Source organism: Schistocerca cancellata, chromosome 2 (genome assembly GCF_023864275.1).
Source record: "Schistocerca cancellata isolate TAMUIC-IGC-003103 chromosome 2, iqSchCanc2.1, whole genome shotgun sequence".
NCBI lineage: Eukaryota > Metazoa > Arthropoda > Insecta > Orthoptera > Acrididae > Schistocerca > Schistocerca cancellata.
This window is the reverse complement of record NC_064627.1, coordinates 563,360,545-563,386,056: the sequence shown is the minus strand read 5'-3', so window position 1 is coordinate 563,386,056 and position 25,512 is coordinate 563,360,545. Positions and strand designations below refer to the sequence as shown.

General features: G+C 40.7%; 1 protein-coding gene across 2 annotated transcripts in view; it reads right to left on the bottom strand.

Annotated features, from left to right (window-relative positions):
* LOC126146847 (glycerol-3-phosphate phosphatase-like) overlaps positions 1–25,512 on the bottom strand; it is a 55,576-nt gene that overhangs the window by 8,527 nt on the left and 21,537 nt on the right. For both annotated transcript variants that reach the window (XM_049915648.1, XM_049915649.1), the window contains exon 4: positions 15,727–15,937. In XM_049915648.1, coding sequence (XP_049771605.1) covers positions 15,727–15,937 — 211 coding nt within the window. The remainder of the gene's footprint in view (positions 1–15,726; positions 15,938–25,512) is intronic.

The following is a 25,512-nucleotide window of genomic DNA, read 5'->3' as shown; positions in this document are numbered from 1 at the left end:
GTATTTCCTTGGGCATTTTTCTGCTGGTGCAGTTTTCACCTTGAATTGCTAGTGATTTTGAAAGCAGAGCACAATAAAACAGTCCCATTTCATCGGCATTCAACACGTCTTTCGGGTCATAATTCACTATTAAGTTGGACAGTATTGTCTTCCATTCTGTTGCTACACTTTTCTACACATCCTTAGCTTCCCCACACACTTCATTCCACAAGATGTTGTGTCTAGCTTTGAAACTGTCCAGCCATCCTGTGGATGCCTTAAACTCTATTAATTCCAAGCTCTTTAGTGACTTTCAGAACCTCACTCTGCAACATGGGTCCAAATAAAGGTAATTTTTTTGCCCACGCACTTACGAACCATTCCCACACTATTTCTTTAATTACTTCATTTCCAGTCTTCTTCACCTTTCTTTTCATCTGCCCATTCCCTTTCATCCATTCATCCTGAATCTTATTCTTGTTTCTTAGTCTCATAAATTTGTGTTTTACCACATTTGAAGCACAACATAATTTTGTGCAGAGAGAGTTTGTCTTTCTCGCTTGCCTCGATTACATTAACCTTTTTGTTAAGCGTTAATGACAGATACCATTTGTGCGATATCATGTTACTGTATCTCTTAAAGTGCTACTAGTCAGCTGAAACTGGCAGAAAATAATGACCTTGCCATTTAAAACCATTGTTTAATGGAAAATACCCACTTCTCTCATTGCACAAATTTCAGCAGTGTGTGGTAGATGCACAACAATATTCCTGCATGTGCTGGCACATGCCAGTAATGAGGAAAACAAGAAAGCTGACAAACAGAGTGCTGATGAATGAACCGTTTCCTTTGACATACTGTACCAATACTGAGTGTAACTTATTCATTGTTGCACAGAGCGGTGCGGTTTTAGGTCCACACCAGCAGTGCGGTGCTGCACTGGACCTCTTTTCTTGGTTTTGTGCCGCTTAACAGAGGTGTTAAAAGTAACAAACTTGTAGTCATGAATAACTAATGAACTTTAATGCAGTAGTACTGTATAGGCTCTTTCCCACATTATACAATATATTATTAAGTATGCTATAAGATTTGCTTTCCATTTGTGCATTAGGTACATCATTCCGCTTTATACAAAAAATCAGCGTATAAAAGTGCACTGAATGCATCGGGACTGAAATACTTGCACGGCTTGGGCAGAATTCCAAATTATGTGCCAATTTGAGCAAGATTTACTGTTGTTGTTGTTGTGGTCTTCAGTCCTGAGACTGGTTTGATGCAGCTCTCCATGCCACTCTATCCTGTGCAAGCCCCTTCATCTCCCAGTACCTACCGCAACCTACATCCTTCTGAATCTGCTTAGTGTATTCATCTCTTGGTCTCCCTCTACGATTTTTACCCTCCACACTGCCCTCCAATACTAAATTGGTGAGCCCTTGATGCCTCAGAACATGTCCTACCAACCGATCCCTTCTTCTAGTCAAGTTGTGCCACAAACTCCTCTTCTCCCCAATCCTATTCAATACTTACTCATTAGATATGTGATCTACCCATCTAATCTTCAGCATTCTTCTGTAGCACCACATTTCAAAAGCTTCCATTCTCTTCTTGTCCAAATTATTTATCGTCCATGTTTCACTTCCATACATGGCATGCATTGGGACTGAAATACTTGCACGACTTGGGCAGATTTCCAAATTATGTGCCAATTTGAACAAGTTTTACTCTATTCCAAAAAAATCACAGAACTTATGCTACCTACCCCTGTGACTATTATTCCAGATCTCAACATTACCATTTCAGGCACATCTTCGAAACACGTGGAACACTGATCCTATTTCGAAGACTGTGTCTCAGGAATGGAAGTGCAGTGACTGTGTAGCCTACCTTGAATGAAGATGTAATGTTACTCACCAGGTTCATGGTGTTCCATCCTGTTGTAATTTCATCTGTGATTTTGTGAAACATCAGTTGTGTATTATCATGAAATCAAGAAACTGCAATGCTTTCACCAGTGGAAAGTGTACTTATAAAAAAACATTTCATGGAATACTATGCAACTTGTCATCCAACTATCAGATCATGGATCAACAATATAGAAGTTACAATCATTCACCACATGAAATTAATAAGTCAAATTATGTGTGCTGCATGATGACCCCATGCTACTCCCTTTCAACCTCTAAAAACAAACTGAAACACATAATGAAAAGTGCAAACATAAATACAAATACATAGGTAACTCTAGCATAAGGCAGTGTACAGTGCAAAACAACTCAACTGATGTTAAACTGTTCAAGCAAGGATGTCTTAAATGTAGAAAACAGCTCATGTTGGTTGGTTGTACTACAGTGTGGATAATTTCAACTGCTTCAATTGAACTTTTAAACTTATTAAAGCTATGAATGTAATGGGCCACTTTGATAACAACCTACCGTAACCAGTATCTTTAGCGATTGGTAGGCAATTGTTCACTGACAGCCCACTCAGAACCCACATCACAGCCATTCTCAACATTGTGGAATAATGACCTTTTGTTGTCTGTTGCTTAAGTAAGAGGTGAGCCAATTGTGAGCTACTCCTCAAGTTCTGTAATGGTCTAACTTCTGGAGTAATATTTTGTGGTCAACACAATCAAACACCTTAGTTAAATCAAAAAATATGCCTAGCATTTGAAACCTTTTGCTTAACCCATCCAGTACCTCTCAGAGAAAGGAGAATATAGCATTTTCAGTTGTTAAACGACTTCTAAAGCCGAACTGTACATTTGATAGCAAATTGTCTGATATAAAATTATCAATTATCCTTACATACACAGCCTTTCCAATAACTTTAGCAAACACTGATGGCATAGAGATAGATCTAAAATTGTCTACATTAGCCCTTTCTCCCTTTTTATACAGTGGCTTTACCACTAAGTACTTTAACCGTTCAGGAAACTGACCTTTCCTAAAGGAAAAATCACAAATATGGCTAAATACAGGGCTAACATGTGCAGCACAGTACTTACACTCCATCATAACCAAGAGAATGTTTAGCCTTCAATGATTTAATTATTGACTTAATCTCTCCCTTGTCTGTATCACAGAGGAGTATTACAGACATCAATCTCAGAAAGGCATTTGCCAAGTAAGTTACATGATTCCATGTAGAAACTAAATTTTTATTTAATTCACCTGCAATGCTCAGAAAATCACTGTTAAACAGTGTACATAAATTTTATTTATCAGTAACAGAAATATTTTTACTACGAACTGACTTTATATCATTGACCTAGTGCTGCTGACAGACACTTCCTTCACAACTGACAATATGGTTTTAATTTTATCCTGTGAATTAGCTGTTCTATTTGCATACCACATACTCTTTGCCTTCCTAATAATGTTTTAAGCTCCTTACAATACTGTTTGTAATGGGCTACTGTAGCATGATTGTGACTACTTCGAACATTTTTATATAATTCCCGCTTTGGTCTACATGATAGCCATACCCCGGCTGCCTATTACTGATTGTACCCCATTTATAACATTCTAATGGAAAGCAACTCCCAAAGAGCATGAGAAATGTGTTAAGGAAAGCATTATATTTATCATCTATGTTATCAGCACTATAAACATCCTGCCACTCTTGTTCCTTGACAAGGTTTAAAAAACTCTCTACTGCTGTTGGATTAACTTTCCTACATAGTTTGTAATTACATGTGACATCTGTTTGAGTACAAAAGGCTTTTAGTGTTAAAACTCATACATCATGGTCCGAAAGGCCATTCACCCTTTTACTAACAGAATGCCGATCTAGTAATGAAGAATGAATAAAATATTGTCTATCAGTGTGCTGCTTTTCCCCCTGCACCATAGTTGGAAAAAAACACAATCTGCATCAGATCATATGAATTTACAACATCCTTTTTCTTGCACCGTCATGTACAAAATTTATATTGAAGTCACCCCATATTATTAATATCTGGCACTTCCTACAAAGTGAATCAAGAACCCTCTCTAGCTTGAGTGGAAATGCTCTGAAGTCAGAGTTAGGGGACCAATAAACAACAAAAATTCTTCATAACATCCAGATATCTGTTCAGTGCAGTGCTGTGATACACCTATGGACTCAAATGAAATACTGTTTTTTTATGTACATAGCCACTCCCCCACCCTGCAAGGAACTCCTTGAAAATCAGCCAGCTAATCTGTATCCTGCTAAAGGGAGCCTCTGAATTGTCAAATTATTTAAGTGGCGCTCCGACATGCTAATAATTTCAGAGTCAACATCTATAAGCAGTTCACTAACTTCATCTCTAATATCTCTTATATTCTGATGGAATATGCCAATTCCTTCATTATTTGGAAACATGACATCCCCTGAAGGTGAGCCCTTAGTTAGAGGGACTTCCTTTAAGCACGTATACCTATCAACTGACTTCAATCTAAAAGAGGTGCAACTCTAACACCAACTACTACAGGAATTTTTCCATGAGTGATCCTATCACCACCCACTACACTGTCACCTATAAGCTTTACCAGCCTCCCCTTCTCATAACTATTGAGGTGCAGACTTCGCCTAGTGAAACCCGATCTACTGATGGACCTAACTGGCACCACTGAAATGTGACCCATGCCCTCTGCCATCAGCGCCCTCTACAGCCCCATGTTAATGCGCCTAACAGCCACATGAAGATGAGGCCGATCATGATGCTGAAACAGTTGCACAAAATGCACATTAATACCACCAGTTTGAGTAGCTATCTTTACCTCCTCGCCACCTATATCGTATTCCCTGTCCCTATCAAGACTGTTCCCTGCTCCACCCACTATGACTACCTGACCCTCCTTCATAAAATTCTTACTTAGCTCCCCTATGCTGTCAGTCACCTGAGCCAACCCTGTACTAGGCTTCACAATGCTGGTGACCTGGTACTCACGCCCCAACACTTCCTGCAACTGCTGGCCCACACCTCTACCATGTGAACTACCTAGCAGCAGGACTTTCCTCTTTCTGTCAGATTTTGCAAATGACCTAGGCCTCCTAACTGCTGAGGACTGCTGCATGTTCCCACATCTACAGCTACAAGAGGCTCCTCTCCACTCAACAGAAGCAGTAACAGCCATTCTTTCCTCACTCTATTATGAGTCGTGTATGAAAAGCATTTGACACTGCTCATAAAATAATGTGTATTATGTAATGTGCTACAACAGGAAAAATATATGTACAGACACAACTGTTAAGTTCTATCAAACTAACTATAAACTGTACAGCCATACTGTATTTGTTGTTGATAGTAGGTACAGTCAGCCTGAGAATATGCACCTATACTCGCTAAAATGTTACCGGCCAGGTTAATTCCGGGGTTGCGGTTTGGCAGGTGCGCTAGGGTCAGGTGGGATTGCGTCATGTACTATGGCTAGAGGAAGAAAGAGATGGGGTTGGGCTGCTAATGGGTCAAAGGAAGGCAGCAGATGTGCTGGCTGGTAATGCAGGAGGTAGCAGTGACAGGTGCAGGGGCTAGGCATGTGATAAATGGATAGTGGAGCTGGTGAAGTGTGGCACATTATTAAGGTGACATGGAGGCTTGGATTTTAGGAGGGATGAAAGGACAGAAAATGTTGGGCAGAGAGTGTGAGGACAGTCAATTAGCAGAGAGCGAGACCAGCAGGATCATGGGAGGTTAACTTCCATCTACGTAGTTTGCAAAAATTGATGCTGCAGGGAAGGATCCAGATGGCATGCTCATGAAGCAGCCACTGAATTTTAGTGTGCTGTGCTCAGTAGCATGTTGTGAAACTCTGTAGTCAACTTTGTTCTCAGCCACAGTTTGGCAGTGGCATTCTGGTGGACAGCTGCTTGGTTGTCACGACAATACAAAAAGTTGTGCAGTAATTGCAGCAGAGTTGGTACACGACAAGAGTTCTTTCAAATGTGCCCCGCCACCGATGGGATAGGATAAGCCTGTGACAGGACTGGACTAGGAAGTGTTGGATGGGTAAACTGGGCTGGTCTTGCACCTGGGTCTTCCATAGGCCTATGAACCCTGATGCAAGTGGCTGGGAGTGAGAGAGGGATAGGGATGGACCAAGATTTTATGTAGGTTGACTAGGTGATGGGATACCAATTTAGGAGGGGTTTTCCTCATTTCCAGGCATGATGATAGATAAACAAAGATCTGGCAATGGATATGTTTCGGCTACTCCAGTCCAGGGTGGTACTGAGTGATGAAAAGGAGTGATTCTTTGTAGGCAGGATTAGAGGTGTTTGTGGGATAAGTTTGGGGGTGTTTGTGGGCTAAGTGTGGGGCTCAGTGCCTGTCTGTGTAGGCTCTCATGCCTTTCAGAGTAGTTGGCAATGGGATTCTCATCACTGCAGATATGCCATCCACAGGTGGCCAGGCTGTATTGGAGCATTTATTTATTTTAGAGTGGAAGAGGTGACACCTGTCAAATGCAGGTACTGTTGGCAGTTAATGGGTTTCAATATGGACAGAGGTGTGGATGGAGAAGGTGACTTGTTGGGCTGAGGAGGATAAGGTGAAATGGATGGGAGAGGGGTTGAGGTTGTGGTGGAATGAGGATAGGGTGTCTCGGCCTTTAGTCAGATCATAACAATATCATCAATGGGCTAGTACCAGACAAGGGGTTTTGGGGGGCCAGGTAGGTTTCCTCTAGGTGACCAATAAACAGTGGGCACAGGAGGGTGCTATGCAGATGTGCTTGGCTGTCTCATGGATTTGTTTATACACCTTCCCCTCAAACGAGAAGTCATTGTGTTTGAGTACATAGTTGGTAAGGTGTATGAGGAATGAGGTAGTGGGATTCGAGTGAAGAGAGGTAGGATTTGATAACTGCAAGGCCATGGGCATGGGGAATGCTGGTATATATGGAGAACACATCAACAATGATGAGCAGGGATACAGATGGTAAAGGGGTGGGAATAGTAGAGTGCAGTGAAAGAAGTCATTAGTACCTTTGATGTGTGAGGTTAGGCTACAGGCAATGGGTTGGAGCTGTTGGTTGACAAGAGTGGAAATTCTTTCAGTGGCAGCACAATGTCTAGCTACAATGGGTTGTCCAGATTTGTTGGGTTTGTGAATTTTGGTTGGCATGTAGAATGTGTGTGGCATGAGGTATTATTTGGGTGAGGAAGGAGATGGATTTAGGGGAGAGATCCTGAGGTGGGTCTAAGGATTCCAGTAGGGATTGGAGGTTAAGTTGGACTTCTGGGATGAGAACTATGACAGAGCCTTAGATGGAGGAGTCAGAAAATTGGCAGAAGCCTTCTATCAGGCAGTCACTACAGTTCATAACATTTGACTACATGTGGCTGTACCAACATCCAACTGGAAGGAAAAGGGTGTGACATCTAAGAATGATTCACCAGTTAACTAGGGTGAAAGTCATGCTTTTGTTTCTGCCAGAGTCTTGAAAGAAAGGTGTACATAAAAAACTTAATGGATTTGTAGAACAGGAAACTGATGTATAAAGATTTTAAAATAATTGCTTCCCAAAAAAAATTACATCAGAACAGGAACAGAAAGGGAGCCACATACCTTAAAATTCTGTTTGTCACCAACTGATCAAAATGTCCATCATCTACACTAAAATACACATTTGCATTTCCTGGTGTGAGGACTTCTGGAAAGACCAAAAAGATTCCTTTTATATCATTTTACATGCAGCAACAAAGTGATGTTTTAAATCCTCCTTGACAGTCTTCATCTTAGAGTTTACCCTACATTAAAATGTCCAATGCTGTTAAATCAGAGGACTGTGCACACCAATTGATAATGGATTCACATCCTATCCAGCCACCAGGAAAAAGCTATGTGAGCATGTTCCTAGCTACATGTGAGTAGTGAATTGGGCACCCATTGTGCTGATACCACAAACATCTCATTATTTAAAGTGGTACTTCCTCTAAGGGAACTGATAGCACTTAAGTAAGAATCTGTGGGTGTCTTTTACTCATTAAAGTTTATTCAATGAAGGAAGAACCAATCATATACTGTACAATCATCTTGAATAATGTATTTTTTAGACTTTCCCAGCAGTTTGGTGTCATGTTGTGGAATTGAGTGTACTGTTGGTGGTCTGCGTCTTCCCAACACATTATTTCGATGTTGTAACTCAGCTTCTTTATCAGGTGTTTCCTGTGACTGGTTACAAAGCTGAACCTGTTCCATATTTATGGCTGGGCAGTGTCTGGTGTTCCCTGCACTATCTGCACCTGCTGTGGCCATTTCTGGCAGTGCTATTTATCTCTAGGTGTTCCATCTTCCATCTGTACTCATTTTTGCTGTTTTCCCCAGTAGCAGCGGTGCCAAGGCATTCCCTACAATGTCCATGCGTACCAGGTGCATTCCCAGGTCTATCAACATGCTGTAAACGTTTATTATGCTGTTGGTGACTGCTCAGGCTTTCTATCATGCCCCTGTCATTTTCCTGGCCTTGTGGGTTTGGTAAGTCCCTACAAAGTGTGCTGTCTGCCGAATCGGCCTGCTGTGGGAATTGTATATTCAGTTCATGAATGCTGCAGCAATCTTTCACCATGGTGGCCACCATCTGGAGTTCTGTAATGTGTCTGCTCAAAGGATGTGCAGTACCTGAGGTTTTGGGTGTTGATGTTGTTCACTTTCTTGTCCTTGAGCATTACAGTTCTCTCCCGAAGCGGTAACTGCCACCTGCTGCTCTATGAGAGATTCAATCATGTTAATTATGCCCCTTGTTGTCTGATTTCATTGCCAGACAAGGGAACTTTTGCCATTGTTTCTTTAGTAATTCTAAAGCTGGATTCCACGCTTTACTGATCTGGTATCCTGCTCCCCGGTTGTTAACATTGATTGATAGATTCAGTAATCACACTATCCCAAAATCTGGGTTCTGAACGAGGATCCCGGTTTGATCACAATGCATGGCATGTTCAAGTTTCATGCATTGTTCTGCTACTGCTAATTTAGTGGCCTGTCATAGCCTGGAACGTCTTTGGTGTGCTTTATGTCTAATTTCAACTGTTTGGGTGATTTGACTGATGTAAGACATAAAACATTCACAAGGTATATGGCAGATACCAGGTTTCCTTAACCCAAGATCATCTTTGATGATTCCAAGGTGTGCCCTGATCTTCTGAGGTGGGCAGAACACACTTCTTATTTTGTGTGTCTTCAAGATCCTACTGATGTTAGCAGATATAGGCCCTGCATACGGTAGAAAGGCCACTCTCTTGGTCTCTTCTTCTTGTTCTTCTCCCATTATATCAAGTCATATGGTAGGATGTAGCACTTTGTGGTGTCACTGTTGAGTTCCCATTGTCTGTAAACACTTGCTATAGCTGTTCTAACTCTGCTGTCAATCTGCCTGAGTCGGACAGTGTCTTGGTTCAGTGCACAAGTGTTCTCAGTACCCATTCTAATGCGCTGGTTGATGGCAGCTGTAGATATAAGTCTGTGTGTGTTGGTTTCTTATACATGCTGTGGCCTAATGTGCCATCTGTCTTCCTTTTCACCAGGGCATCCATGAATGGAAGTTGACTATCATTCTCTAGTTGCATTGTGAACTTAATATTGGGGTGTCTCGAGTTCAGATGGTCAAGGAACTTGTCCAGTCTTTTCCAACCACGTGCCCAAATGATGAATGTGTCATCAGCATACCTGAAGAAACAGGTCAGCTGGTAGGCAGTAGTCATAAGTGTCTCATATTTGAATCTCTCCAGATTTGCCACTACTGGAGATAAGAGGCTATCCACCACCACTCCTCCACTCTTCATAAAATTGACTTCCACATAGGAAATAAGTAGATGTTAAAATATGCTTGAAAAGGTCCACCAGAGCTCCAGCAAATCTCTCACTGATTTAATGGAGTGTGCCCTAAAGTGGTACCCTTATGAACAGACACATAACATCAAAGCACACCATGATGTGTGTGTTCGAGATTCATAGGTTTTTGAGGTGTTCCACAAAGTCTGAGGAGTTACAGATGTGGTGGATACACTTTCCCCACACATGTTGCTAACATTTTTTTAAGCTGGCTGGCTGTAGGTTAGATGGCTGCACCAATATTGCTTACAATTGGACAAAGTGGTATATCCTATTTACAGATCTTGGGTAATCCATATAGTGTGGGTGATACTGGTGCTTTAGCTTTCAGCTGCTTGACAGCCTTCTCAGGCCATCCTGTATCCTTAAAGAGAGCCCTGGTTTTCCTGTCCTCTCCATTGGTGGGGTCTTTGTCTAGTTGATTAAAATGAGGGTCCTCTAAAAGTTGACAGATCTTCTGGCCATAGTCAGTCTTCAGCAGTACTACAGTAGCATTCCCCTGTCTGCTGGTAACACCGTTAACTTTTCATCTTCCCACAAACTCTTGAGAGCCATCCTCTTGGTTCTTGACATGTTGGTTTCGATGGCCTGGCTCTGGTGAGCACCCTCCACATCCCTCTCCGAATCTCTTCTGCAACACTTGATGGTAGAGTGTTGGCCATCTACTCCACAGAGCTGATGAAACTGGAAACTGGTAGGTCTCTAGGAGTCACTGCAGAATTGTGGTCTGTCCTGAGTACTTTTATGGAGGCATCATCCAGTTTGTGACCACTCAGATCGTGTGTTTGTTGCACTCTTTTAGTCATGCACTCAAATTTTGCCAGTTGTGGAGCTTTAGCACAGTGGTTGATGTACTTGGCCAGTGCCCATGAGATACTGACCATCCTGTCCCAGTCCACTGGTGGTAAGTTGATTGCCAAGTCAAGATGCAGGCATTTGTAGCTCCCTGGATGTGATGTCCAGTGTATGCTGTATATCACAGATCCTTTCCCTTACCACAGTTGTACTGGCATGTTGCTTGATTCTATTAGCTGTCTTAGATGTTATATGGTGTTTAATTTTTGCAAAAACAGGCACCACGTCTCCTCCTCTGCACCTAAATAGGAAACTGAGATATCTCACCATCATCTATTTGTGCTGTCATAGCTTTTCCAATAGCTTCATCTTCTTGCACATTTCCTCCACATAGTGTCTTGCAATGTAATTTCTTAGACTTTCCTGGCAATTCGGTGTTATATTGTGGAATCAGGTGTACTGCCAGTGGTCTGCATCTTCCCAACACAATATTTCAATGTTGTAACTTTGCATCTTCATTAGGTGTTTACTGCAACTGGTCAGCAAGCTGGCCATGTCCCATATTTATGCTTGGGTGGTGTCTGGTGTCCTACACTGTCCACACTTGCTGCGGCCATTTCTGGTGGTGCTATTTATCTCTGGGTGTTCTGTCTTCTGTCTGCACCCATGCCAAGGCATTCCCTACTGGGTCCACACCTGCACCCACCAGGGCATTCCCATATGCTGCAAACGTGATGCCTGTATCTGCCAAAATTACACACCATATAATAGCTAAGACAGCTAATAGGAGCAAGCATTGTGCCAGTATGGACCTAGTAAGGGAAAGATTTTGTGATATGCAGCATAGACTGGATGTCACCCCCAGGGAGCTACTATACCTGCATCTGGACTCGGAAAACAACTTACCAACAGAGGACTGGGAAAGGATGGATGGTACCTTATAATCACTCGCTGCATGCATCAAACACAATGTTATGGCTTGATAACTGGCAAAACTTGAGCGGATGAGTAAAAGAGTGCAACAAACACATGATACTCACAAGGTGGTAAATCTGAGTGTTCGCACACAGGACGATGCCACCTTAAAAGCACTCAGAAGGGGCCTCAAATTTTCAGTCACTCCTAAAGACCTTCATCAGCTTTATGGAACAGGTGGTCAACGCTCTACCAAAACACCAAGTGTTGCAAAGGAGATTCAGAGAGAGATGTGCAGTGTACTCACCAGAGCCAAGCCATTCAAGCCAAACATCTTAAGAGATGAAAGGATGGCCATCAAGAGTTTGTGGAAAGATGAAAACTTAGTGATGTTACTGACGGACAAGGGGAACTCTATTGTATTATTGCTGAAGACCAACTATGACCAGAAGATCTGTCAACTTTTAAAGAACCCTGCTTACAATCAAATGGAAAGGCCCCACCAATACAGTGAACTGGAAAATCAGGGCTCTTCTTAAGGAAACAGGATGGCCTGAGAAGGTTGTCAAGCAACTGAAAGCTAATGCACCAGTATCACCCAGACTATATGGAGTACCCAAGGTCCTTAAAGAGGATATACCACTTAGCACAATCATAAGCATTATTAGTGCAGCCACCTATCCTACAGCCACTTACTTTAAGAAGACGTTAGCACCATATGTGGTAAAGTGCATCCACCACATCTATAATTCCTCAGGCTTGGTTGGGACACCTCAAAACCTGCAAACCTTGAACACAGACATCGTGGTCACCTTTGATGTTGTGTCTCTGTTCAAGAGGGTACCACTTCAGGACACATTCAATTTAATCAGTGAGAGATTTAATGGAGTTCTGCTAGACCTTTTCAAGCAAATTTTAACATTGACTTACTTTATATGTGGAGGCCAATTTTATGAACAGACTGAAGGAGTGGTGATGGGTAGCACATTATCTCTGGTAGTGAGAATCTGTTTACGGAGAGATTCAAGGATGAGGCACTTATGACTACTGCCTATCAGTCGACCTATTTGTTCAGGTATGTTGATGACACATTCGTCACTTGGGCACATGGTTGGAAAAGACTGGATGTGTTACTTGACCATCTGAACTCGACACACCCCCACCTTAAGTTCATAATGGAACTATAGAATGATGGTCAACTTCCATTCTTCGATGTCCTGGTGAAAAGGAAAACAGATGGCACATTAGGCCACAGTGTGTATACGAAACAAACAGGCACTGACTTGTATCTACAGGTCGACAACTGCCATTATCTGTCACAGAAGAACGGGGTAAATGGGGTACTGAGAACACTTATATACCAAGCAAAGACATTGTCTGACTCGGGCAGATTGGCAGCAGAGTTAGGAAATCTATAGCAAGTGTTTACAGGCAATGGGTACTCAACAATGACATCTGCAAAGCACTACATCCCACCAGATGACATGATATAACAGGAGAAGAACAAGAATAAGAGACCAGGAGGGTGGCCTTTCTACTGTGTGCAGGGACTATATCTGCTAACATCAGCAGTATACTCAAGAAACACAAAATCAGACGTGTGTTCTGCCCACCTCAGGAGATCTGGGCGCTCTTTGGAATGGACAAAGATGATCTGCGGTTACGGAAAACTGGTATCTACCATATACCTTGTGAATGTGGTATGTACTTTTAAGAACTTTACTTATGTCTTGACCACACTTCTATTTTTCATCAACCTTACGCATTTCATCTTTCCATCATTTTCAAAGGCATTTCTTTGTCAGTGATATAAAACATTAGATACACTGTATCACGTCAACATTCTTGAGCACTTGTCTTGACCTTGAGAATGTTGACATGATACAATGTATCTAATGTTTTTATACAACCAATGTAGCAATGCTTTGAAAATGACGGAAAGGTGAAATGCATAAGTTTGGTGAAAAATAAAAGCGTGGTCAAGACATAAGCAAAATTATTAATAGGGCGTCCAGATGGCTGTCTCATAGCATTTTCATGGAAATTGCAAAGTGGCATGCCTAAAATCAGTCAAACCATCTGAACAGTTGAAATCCGATGCAAAGAACACCAAAGACATACCAGACTATGACAGGCCACTACATCAGCAGTAGTAGAACATTGCCTGAAACTTGAAAATACAATCCATTTGATAAAACCAGGATCCTGGTTCAGACCCACAAATTTGGGGATAGTGTGATTACTGAATCTATTGAAATCAAGATGACAGAGAACCTCATCAACGAGGAAGCAGGACACCAGATCAGTGCAGCGTGGAATCTGGCTTCAGTATTACTAATGAAACAATGGAAAATAGTTCCTTTCCCTGGTAATGAACCTTGGATAACAAGGTATCAACTCTCTTATGGAGCACCACGCAGCAGCTACCTCCTTGGGAGACAGCTATAGTGCTCAAGGATAGGAGAGGGAACAACATCAACCACCGAAAATCTAAGGCACCAGACATCCTAGGAGCAGACACAGTACAGAACTCCAGATGGCAGCCACCACTGTGAGAGATTGCTGAGGCATCCATGGACAGAATACACAATTCCCATAGCAGCCTGATTCAGCAGACTGGGCACCTTGTAGGGACCTACGGAATCCACAAGGCCAGGAGAAAGACACTGGCATGATAGCAAGCCAGAGCAGTTGCCAACAGCATAAGAAACGTTTGCAGCATGGGCTCAGACATGGTAGGGAATGCCTTGGCACAGCAGCCACCAGGGAAAATAGTAGAAACAGACTCCGATGGAAGAGGAATGCCTAGAGGTAAAGAGCACTACCAGAAACAGCCGCAGCAGGTGAGGACAGTGTAGGGAACACCAGACACTGCCCAGGCATAAATATGGGACACAATCAGCTTGTCGAGCAGTCACAGGAAACACGTGAAGAAGATGCTGAGTTACAACATCGAAATGTTGTGTGGGGAGATGCAGACCACTGGCAGCACACCCGATACCATGTGATGATCTAGAATAATGTTTACATTCCACTGCCTCTGGTGTAAAACCTGCCTGAGTCGGTGTCAATTCAGCTACCCAATAATGCACATTTCTTACATTTGCTTTCCATGATATATAAAGGTAGTTTCATCAGTAATGAGATGTCTTTGTAGAAATTGCCAATTCTGAACAACATCTAGTTTGTTCCCTCCACACAATGCACTCTTGTTCTTTACTCCAGTACCCTTCCAATAACAACTGTTTACATATTTGGTGAATTGTCAGTCTTGTTGGACATCATCTGTTGGGATACCTTTGTGCATACAACTCAACTGTTCTCATTACATTCCTTACAGAGAAGTGACATACCTATTTCTCTTGGTAAATGAAAGATATTTTTTTTAACTAACCACACTCGACACACATGAATGACAAAGACAGAATGAAAGCTCCATTTCATCTGTAATCCTTTTATACTCACACTTGGAAGTACAACACTGTTTCCTATTCCTTGTGATACATTTGGGAATGGAATCATGAATTTCCACAAGAAAACAATTGGTTCCATGTTGAAAACAGATAAATCCTAAGTCTGAAATATTTTAATTACTCTGAAACCAGTATCTGCATTTTGAAGAGTGAACAACATTGAATTCCTCCCTTTCAGATCTTCAATACTAGCAACAGAAATTACTACAATTTGGTTTGAAAAAGCGAAGCTGATACCAATATTTTCGGGACTATATTTTTCTTAGTGAGATCTTTTACACAGTTAACCTGGCTGAAAACTGAATTATGATATCTTAAATGGTTATTTGTGGTGAACTGATTTTTTAAATGGTGATTCATGCATGTTCAAAGTGAAGGAGTAGTGAGACAGAGTTGTAGCTTATCTCCTACATTATTTGATCTCTGATGGAAACCTTAATTAACAAATTACAAAGCTATTGGGCTGCCAATCCTGATACCAACAAAATGTTGGAATTATGTAAATCTCTAAGTTCCCAGAAAAAAATTCCTGCTCCTGAGCTATCAAATAAAAGTGTAGAATTACATTTCTATTCATTTAGTATTTGTAATAAAAGCAAAAAGTTACAGAACTCTATTCACAGTGTTTGGTTTTCTTTTGGTAAACAAATTATAACAAAGAAGCTGAATATACAGCACAAAACATTAATAGGAATAAATCATCTTATTTAAAGAAAAATAGTAATTAATAAAGTAGAAGGTTAAGAAACTAAATACTGCCAAACCTGGGACAGAAAAGTCTCCCTTTATTATCTTCCGTCCTTCTGCACTAGTGCCCAGATACAAGCATTTGGGATCTTTTACATAAGTTGCCGCCTTAATAATCTTTGGAAGGCTGATATGATCATCATATGCAACAATTACAGCTCCAACATCAGGATCAAGTTTTATTTTTGAACGTAACAGTGTTTTCAGATCATCAACCATTGGATCAGGCTGGAAACAATAAATAAAAAAAAAATAAATGAACACAGAAATTAAATAAAAGGCCATAAAAATCAAAATCGAACTGTGCTTGTGCAGTTCAAAATTTGACGGAAATTTTCATTCCAATAAGAATATAACTAACAAGATTTTACATGTCTGTTCTAACAAGGAACCCCTTGACTGTGAGGTCACAAGCTCAATCTTCAGTAAGGCTCATTTGAAAGTGTTGTGTTAACAACTATGACATTAGCTGGTAATGACTCATCATATGCACCAGGAGGGTGACAGAAAATGAGTGTACAGGAGGTGCAGAGATCAATCGTCTATGGGGTGCATGTATTGCACTTCACAGAACTGATATTGTTGACATTTTAGAAATATTCAAAACAAACCGTTAACTTATACCATGAAAACCAAATGAAACATGATGTGCCACAGCAATCACAAAGGTTCACACCACTGAGATTGAAGGTGAACTGCTTAGGAGTTAACAAACCATGTACAATGTTGAGCTAGGTATCCACTCTTAAAGAATGCATATGGAATCATATTGGTGTAGCAGGGTGAGGAGAACTGATGGAATGTGACCAAATCTGAAACAGTCTTTCATGGAGATTATTGTGAAATTGGCTGTCCTTCAAGGTGTAGCTGCAGATAGTGCAATGGGAAAAAGAAACATCCAGAGGCTGAACTTGTCCAGTGGTTCCAGGTGGTATGAACTGCAGTGCCACACACTTTTCAGGAGGGGTAGTTGCTCTAAAGGAGTACAATTTTTACACACAGACCAGGAATCAAGCAACAGCAAGTTATTTTGAGCATGTATTGGTCAAAAGCTGTGCTCATACCATAGCTGCAGTTCTCTTATGTTCATTTTCCCACTCTTGCTTGCTGTGATGTAAATATTCCTTACTGCCCTTGCAAGATCATGCACACAAGAAAGAATTTTCTCACGGCACAATAAGTAACTTTCCAGCCAGTTTACCATCCATATTAACAGTTGGCATAATTGTATATGAATGTGTTAAGGCATTGATGTTTGTTGATTGTGATACTGCTCTCTTGGTACCTATAATTTTCAGGGTTCCTTCCATATGCATCTCCTCTTCAAATCCCGATTGGTTGGAGTTGAACACAAATTCATTACTGAATGATGCGATAAGTTTGTTTATCACATCTACACATTTTTGAGCAGATTCCACAGCTGTGCATCATCAAGTTGTGGCTTTGTTTGAAATTTCATTATCTTACATCTTCCAATTCTGTACCACTGTCTGAAGTTGTGTAACCATCCACTGCTTCACTTGAAATCTTTGTAATCTATGTCATGCACAATTTGATGGGCATAGTAGGTCACATAGTAGGTCACTATCATGCACATCTTGTAAACTCTATCGAGCATCCCTGAAATAGAAAAACACCAGTTTTTGTAACAAGTGAGCCTTGTCTTGCCCTGAATATCCAAAGTTTTCCTTATGCACCACTTGGTCATATTGCTGCAAACTTATTCAAAATCTGTTCATAACTATTTTTTTACTATGCTGCGGATGATCTTCCATGTACATAGTTATGTTTAATACCTGCTCCTTGGACAAAAATTGTCCTTTACTATGTTTCAGTGGAGAGGGGATTTATGGCTCCCTGTCCAACAAGGATGATGAACTACATAGTTGACTCCTGTTTCAATATCGCTTTCACTTGTTAGGCACACATTGTAATCATTGCACTCCTCATGTACATTGTCCACACAGTCAAGGATACAGGATGCCACATGTCCCACTGACTATGCTAATATTTCATCTGTCACTTCTTTCTCATGAGAAATTCCTTGGGTTCCTTTCTGATGAAGTGTCAACTTTTGGAACTGTTGTTGTATATATAATACAATGTTTGCTTTGTTTAGCCAGCCGGAGTGGCCGAGCGGTTCTAGGTGCTACAGTCTGGAACTGCGAGACCGCTATGGTCACAGGTTCGAATCCTGCCTCGGGCATGGATGTGTGTGATGTCCTTAGGTTAGTTAGGTTTAAGTAGTTCTAAGTTCAAGGGGACTGATGACCACAGATGTTAAGTCCCATAGTGCTCAGAGCCATTTGAACCATTTTTTGCTTTGTTTGTTTTTGCAATTGCCATGCTTTGCATCAACAAACTAGTACTGTTATGAACGACTCATTGAGTAAGCATTTCAACTATGCTCTGTAACCTCATGCTATTCTCATCATTGGATATCTTCTCTCCTGCCCCCTGTTGCCATTAGCAGCCAGTATTGTGGTTGCATGGAAGACAATATGTGGAGTGTTGAATGCCATAAACATTATTGGCATTTTGTGACATCTCATTCAAGGGGTTTCTTGTAAGTAAATTTCATCAGCTATAGTATGCAGAAACTTTTTATAAGCAGCCAGTTACAAATTTCTTAATGTAACTGAAGTGCAGCATGTAGCCTGTGAAAATTGCAGAACCTAGTAACATGTACACACAAAATGAAATGAAAGTATATTAGGGTTTAATGTTCCACCAACAGTGAGGACATTAATGATGGAGCACACAGTTTGGGCTGGAAAAAATTGCAAAAAGAAATTGAATATGGCATATATCAAAGTGAAACTGCAGTTAAGTGGAATCACTCTTTCTTGCTCAGGTGTTCAAATGAAGGGTCTACCCTCCAAGCCAGATGGACAAACCCAACTCCTCTGAGATGTTCTCCCATGCACCAAATACTCAAACTTCGTCTAGTACCCAGTCACAAAGGAGGATCACTCTAATTGTACAATATCACCCTGGACTGGAAGAATCATTCAAATTTCCCCCACAGGGCTCTAGATTTTATTTTGATGGTCATTTTGAAAGATGTATGTGGGAGAAAGTAATTTATTTCTTGACTTTCTTGGAATGTGTAACAATCAACCTTTTCAGAACCAAGAATCCTCTTTTCTATTCAGTAACTAGTGTTGGATGAGTATCATCTTTGAGGGAGAAATCTGCCTGTGGCATTACGCAGACATGAAAAAAATCGTATTAAAATGAAATACATCAGAGTGCTATTTCTAAGGACAGGATCAATATTCTGTACTTATCTGGACCTGCTGATTTGTATATGTCATATAAGAACATTATATATTGTGCCATGAGACCAAGTTGCTGCTGTATTCGATTAAATTTTTTATTACCATAGGCCTATTTCGGTGTGATTGCCATCCTCAGGTTGTCTATGGAAATACTTAGTCAAGTACAATATTTCCAATTTTGAAATAGGTAATTTAATGTACTACAGAATTATACTTTGCTACTTACATCAGGTGATCTTGATGTACAATGTAGCTGTAAGTTAATGTTATTATGAAGTAAACTTGCATAGTTAGAAAACTTCAGAAATAACTGCTCCAGCTACAGTTTAACACCAACTATAGGTCCACCAACATCAAAGGAGCAAACTTATACAGTAGTGACAAGCAACTAAGACAGTGATACCATATTTACACCACCTGATGTATATAGCAAAGCGTGATTCTATAATATGTTAAATTACCTATTTCAAAATCTGAAATATTGTACCCAACTATGTATTTCCACAGATAACCTAACAATGGCAATCACATCAAAATAGGCCAATTGTAATAAAAAAATATATAAATGAACACAGCAACATCTTAGTCTCATAGCATAATATATAACGTCATTTTTGGATCAATATGCTGTTGGAATATAAATCTGATTTTAATTAACTGAGAGCTCTTTCTTTTTATTTCACTTGGAGTGAAATGGTTTTTGGGGTCATGTGTAGCTTTTCCCCTCACAGGTACATTGACAAATGCATGTATTTGTACTTGATTTTGAGATTTGGGTTTGTCTTGAGACATCAGTTTTTGTGACTGGCTTCTCAAGGGTTGACACAAATGAAGTAACAAACACTGGAGGCTCCACTGCTTTAAAAGCTTCATTGGCTTCACCATAGAGAATGCATCTTGTAACTTGTGGCTCCTGAATTTTTCTTTCCTTGTTATAAACACTCCCCTTCCTGCTCCACTTTGGAGGAAGAGTACAAGTGTGACCTGATTTGTGAGATGGTCCTCCACAATTCCCACATACAGCTCTACCATTACATGCCATAATGGAATGACCAAATTCTGGCATATTAAGCACTGCACTGGGGTAGGAACAAAAAGTCTAATCTTAAGATGGATATAGATTGCAAGAATACTGGAGTATTGAAGGTTAACATTCATGTTGCAATTTTTTCCACTGTGCCCTTTACTTGCCTCAAATAGTTCTACACTCCTGTGACACCCTGTTTCTCCATTCCCCAGTTATTCTTCAGGGTCCATCTCGATTATATCAGAGCAGGTAACTACACCTTTGCTGAAGTTAAGTGTGTCATTCATTTCAGCCACAACAGGGTAGTTACCTAATTTATTACATCCTAGAAGCTTGGACACTTGGTGTGGCATGACTGTTTCAACTAGTAATGTTCCATTACAAAGTGATCTAATACTTTTTAAGGACCAAAAACACCTTAAAACATCTTGTGAATAAAGAAAAGGAAGAGTTTTTCAAAGGTACCTTCCCTCTTCTCTCTTGATGACGATGAAAGTACTACGGCAGGCCGGTGCCCTGTTACTATAATGTGAAACTAGTCTGACCATATGAGCTCTCTTTGTTGGGTGGGTGTAGGCACTACCTAGCAGTACATCCATCTTGTCAGGAATAGGTTTTGAGTTGAGATTGTTCCTTTTGAATTCTGTGAGCAGCTAGGGAAATAAATGTTGACTCAGCAGGGCCCCGTGTACCTGAGTGAGCTTTATACAGTTGGCAGGGGGAAGGGGGAGGGGGTGCTGGTGCCCCAGAGATTGCCACCCTCATGAATGTTTTACCTTAACAGCCATCCAATCCTTCAGCATGTGGCACTCTTTGAGGTTGACTTTTTATGTATAGAGGTATGTACCTTCCTCACAGTCCAGACAGTGAAGCCAAGACATCAATTGTCCAAAACACACAATGTTCCATCACTGCACCTAACAATGGACCCTGAGGTCATGACCCACCTATTTCTGGCAGAGCTCCCTGGGGGAAAAACAGCTCTCCCTTCCCTAAGTTGTGGGTCACTCTTTGTCAGGCTCATCTGTTGAGGCCTGTCCAGCTTCAGTGGCCCTACGAGTAGCTATACTACTGCTGGCATAGCCCTCACTAACACTGAGGTGCACCAACCCTCCTGCCTGATGCTGAAAGTGCCTACAATAAGGCAGTGTCCCTAGGGTGGGACAGGATTAGTGAGCTGCCACTTGCAATCCTGTAGTTGGTTTTTGTGGTGCATCAGAAAAACAGGTTCTTCACTGTTTCAAAATCACCAGAATTTCAAACTACTGCTTACAAACATAAATTACCCATAAGCAGTGAGACCATTTAGGATCACAAAGTACAACCTACTGACACTTTGTGTGGGACAGGCAGCAACCAAGGTTGGAGCCACTTCCATCTTGTTGACTAAAGAGGCCCAAAATTATTTTAAATTTATTGATGTACATGATGGAGTGGAGTCCTGGGTACGCATTTTAGCCGATGTTTCATAAAATTGTTAAAAACCGCATTTCAACAGTTGATGTATGTTGTGTTACTCTTTTATTGCCTAATTTGTGTTGGTATGCTTGCAGGAGGACAGACTTAATGACTTCTCTTGGTGGGTAGGGTGACCAATAGCTCACTCCAACCACTATTAGAAACTGTGGTCTGCCTGTGAAGTTAGAGAAATAAAAATACATTCAGACAAAACATTTCTTGTATAAGAAGGTTTAATATACCTAGGATGCAGCAGGAGCATCAGAGGTTTCCAACTAACTCATGATTCAGTGGATAGGCCAGGATGCACATTCAGTGCAATACACAACATTCCTTCATCTTGCTGAACAGTGTTGCCTGAACCATGCCCATGGCTTACAATTATAGACAAGTTGTGGGACTAATCAGCCTTCACTTCAAGAACTCTTAAATTCATTAAACTCATATCTAGACTAAGACTGCTCAAGTTCCTTAAGTTGATAGCTGTTCAGCATAACCTAGGAGTTAATGTCATGTACCGGTATATGGCAAACATTGCCCCCCCCCCCCCCCCCCCAAAAAAAAAAAAAAAAGTCTAATTTAAGTTTTGAGGTTTTCCTAAACATATTATTACAGTTGTTATGGATAACCAGCTGTATTTGACAGTTGTCAGAAATCCTCCAAACTGCTTTCCATAATTGTCTGGAGCAAGTTGAATAGTTGACTCAACAAAATATTCATTCCCTGCACAATCAGTGTTCCAGTGTTGGATCATACAGTGGCTGTTGAAGCCTGCTCACACTTACAGTTTCAGAAGTCTATTGTTGCTCATCAGTCCCCAGCTTGGAAAGATGTGTTAATGTGATTGACAATAGGTTTTTTTTAATTACTGTTGTATCTGATTTTGATACACCCTTTGCTGTATCAGGAATATTGTTTTGCTATTGCATTTAAAAGTGTGGGTCTTTGTGTCCTTAATTATTAATACTTAGTTATTGTTACCATTTGTGTGCCAGCATTTGTATTTTGAGAAGACTTTTCAACAGTAGTAATGAACAATTTTTAAATACTGAGGGCTGTGTCAAATTCTTCATCTCAGTACATGGCATATACTGCAGAGCTTTTGACACTGAAGCTTTTAGTTTTTATATAAAGAATAAGCACACTGTCCCAAATTATAAGGGCTTTTCTGTTGTATAATCATTCATTTTTGGTGATACACACGATATTTAATTCATATGCAGATGAACTGCATCAACCATTATGTAGGCCAAATTAACAAAAAAATGCTGAACTATTAGCATTTGAAGCAATGTATGAAGTTAGGAATATGTGGCCTGGCTTCCAAGAGAATGACTTAGCCTGCAATACATTCCAGTAACTTGAATACAAATAAAGATAAAAGTTGTCTCTAGTTCATTATTTACTCTTTTCATTACATTCTTAACATCTATCATTCCATTATCCTCCCACTTTTTCTGCTGCTATTTGTAGCACCCTTACACCAAGATGTTTTGGTGTCTGGAACAGTGGCATGCACAGTCAATTGGCACAATGCTGCTGTCATGCATCATTAATGGGGTCTTGCCACATGTTTATGTAATGTGTGAGTGTGGAAGGTTTGCAAGTCTGCTACATCATCAGCTGTATACATCTGGATGATAAGAGGATCAATAAGTCCCAAAATTCCTTGATGTCACAGTACTCTGCCCGCACCCTAACAAGAAAAATTAGATAGCAGTTTCACCGATATTATGAGCAATACAAGGAAATAAGAATTTATGCAAGAACTTTGCAGCTTTTATCACACAGAATTGGACTATTGGATAGCAAAGAAACTGGGGGGAAAATGCTCCACTTATGGGATTTGGTTTCAAAAGGTACCAGTCTAAATGAGTCATTTTGTGCAAACAACATAACATACTTGCACAAAGAGCAGACTATTAGATTTTTTATGAAAAAATATAGCATTAGAATAGAAGTGGTCAGTGGTTTATTTACATGAACCATGGATACACTGCTGATAAATGTTGGCAAAATGACAGTGGTGAATAGTAATGTAAAACAACAGTGCCTGTCAATGTTTCACTGTTGTGAATTCAGGTAGTGCTTTGATGGTCACTTCTCCTACATGACTATAGCAGTAAAACTTTGGACTGTAATATAGAAATGGACAGAGAAACATTAGAAATACATACAGACAAGAAAAACCATCTGCCTCCTGTTTACTCAGCTCACAAGTTATGCAAGAAAATGGTGCCCCTCCCCGACCCCCATTCCACCTACTGCTGCCATACCATTCTTAGAAATGGTATGGAATGTTGGAAATACACCAGGCATTTCTTTCTCTTAGCTGAAAAAATAGTGGCTGATGCTCAAAATAAATGTCATGCTTAATCCAGTCTGGTGCAAGTCTTTCACTGTGATGCCACTTTGGTGACTTGCATGTCGTTTATGTTCAAGCAGCTTTTCATTTTGTCTCACAAGGCTGAGCAGACCTCCTTCCAGACCTTATCGCCAAAGAAAACTTTGAAGTACTCATTGGGAATCAAACCCAGGGCATTCACACCACAACGCTAAACACTACATCACAAAGTCAGTTTGCTTTTTATTGTGGTGATATGAGCTTTTGGTGCTGTGAAATTAGAAGATCAGAAATGTCCGATATCAAGGCAAAAAAGTGTGCCTTGACTCCTCTAGGAGAGATAATATGATGGATGAGGGAACTGAAAATAATATAAAATCAATTGGTGTGGTTTCAAACAAAGAGTCTGCATTTTCATCCATGGCTGAAAAAGCAGATTATGAATCGATAGACAGGCAGATGAATCAGTGCACCAAGGAAGATAGTTTTACTGATATTGCCAGCAAAATGTAATGGTATTCAAAGTAAGAGATACTGTACTTCCTTCTTCTGTCCTTGCTCTTCATTTAGTGGCACATACAGAAACATAATGTGTGATGATGCTCAACTTGTAAGAGTACTGGACTGTACACTATTACTATAGTTCCTCCACTCACTGCTTCTTGGGTACAGACACAACAGTGTTGCCATCCTACTGGGGAATGGCACTCTATATAGTTTTTGATGGCTCTTTTCTGCACTGTTAAGGTTTTCTTTGAAGCTGGTATCCAACAAGTTTACATTGGTAACATATTCTTGGAACAAACATTAACACTGAGATGGTGAAATCACCAAAATGGGAGATAATTGTTAAAGCAAATATTTTTACTGTCTTGTGGCCGAGCTCATGTGTTACACTATGTGATCAAAAGTATCCAGACACCACCAAAACAAAAGTTTTTCATATTAGATGCATTGTGCTGCTACCTACTGCCAGGTACTCCATTCAGCAACCTCAGTAGTCATTAGACATCATGAGAGAACAGAATTGGGCACTCCACGGAACTCACGGACTTCAAATGTGGTCAGGTGATTGGGTGTCACTTGTGTCATATGCGAGATTTCCACACTCCTAAGCATCCCTAGGTCCACTGTTTCCAATGTGATGGTGAAATGGAAATGTGAAGGGACACATACAGCACAAAAGCGTACAGGTCGACCTCGTCTGTTGACTGACAGACTGCTGACAGTTGGAGAGGGTCGTAGTGTGTAATAGGCAGACATCTATCCAGACCACCACTCAGGAATTCCAAACTGCAACAGGATCCACTGCAAGTACTATGACAGCTAAGCAGGAGGTAAGAAAACTTGGATTCCATGGTTGAGCGGCTGCTTATAAGCCACACAACATGCTGGTAAATGCCAAACAATGCCTCGCTTGGTGTAAGCGGCATAAACATTGGACGATTGAACAGTAGAAAAACATTGTGTGGAGTGAGGAATCATGGGACACAATGTGGCAATGCGATGGCAGGGTGTGGGTATGGTGAATGCCCTAGTAAACGTCATCTACCAGCGTGTGTAGTGCCAACAGTAAATTTCATAGGCAGTGGTGTTATGGTGTGGTCGTATTTTTCATGGAAGGGGGCTTGAACCCCTTCTTGTTTTGCATGGCACTATCACAGCACAGGCCTACATTGATGTTTTAAGCACC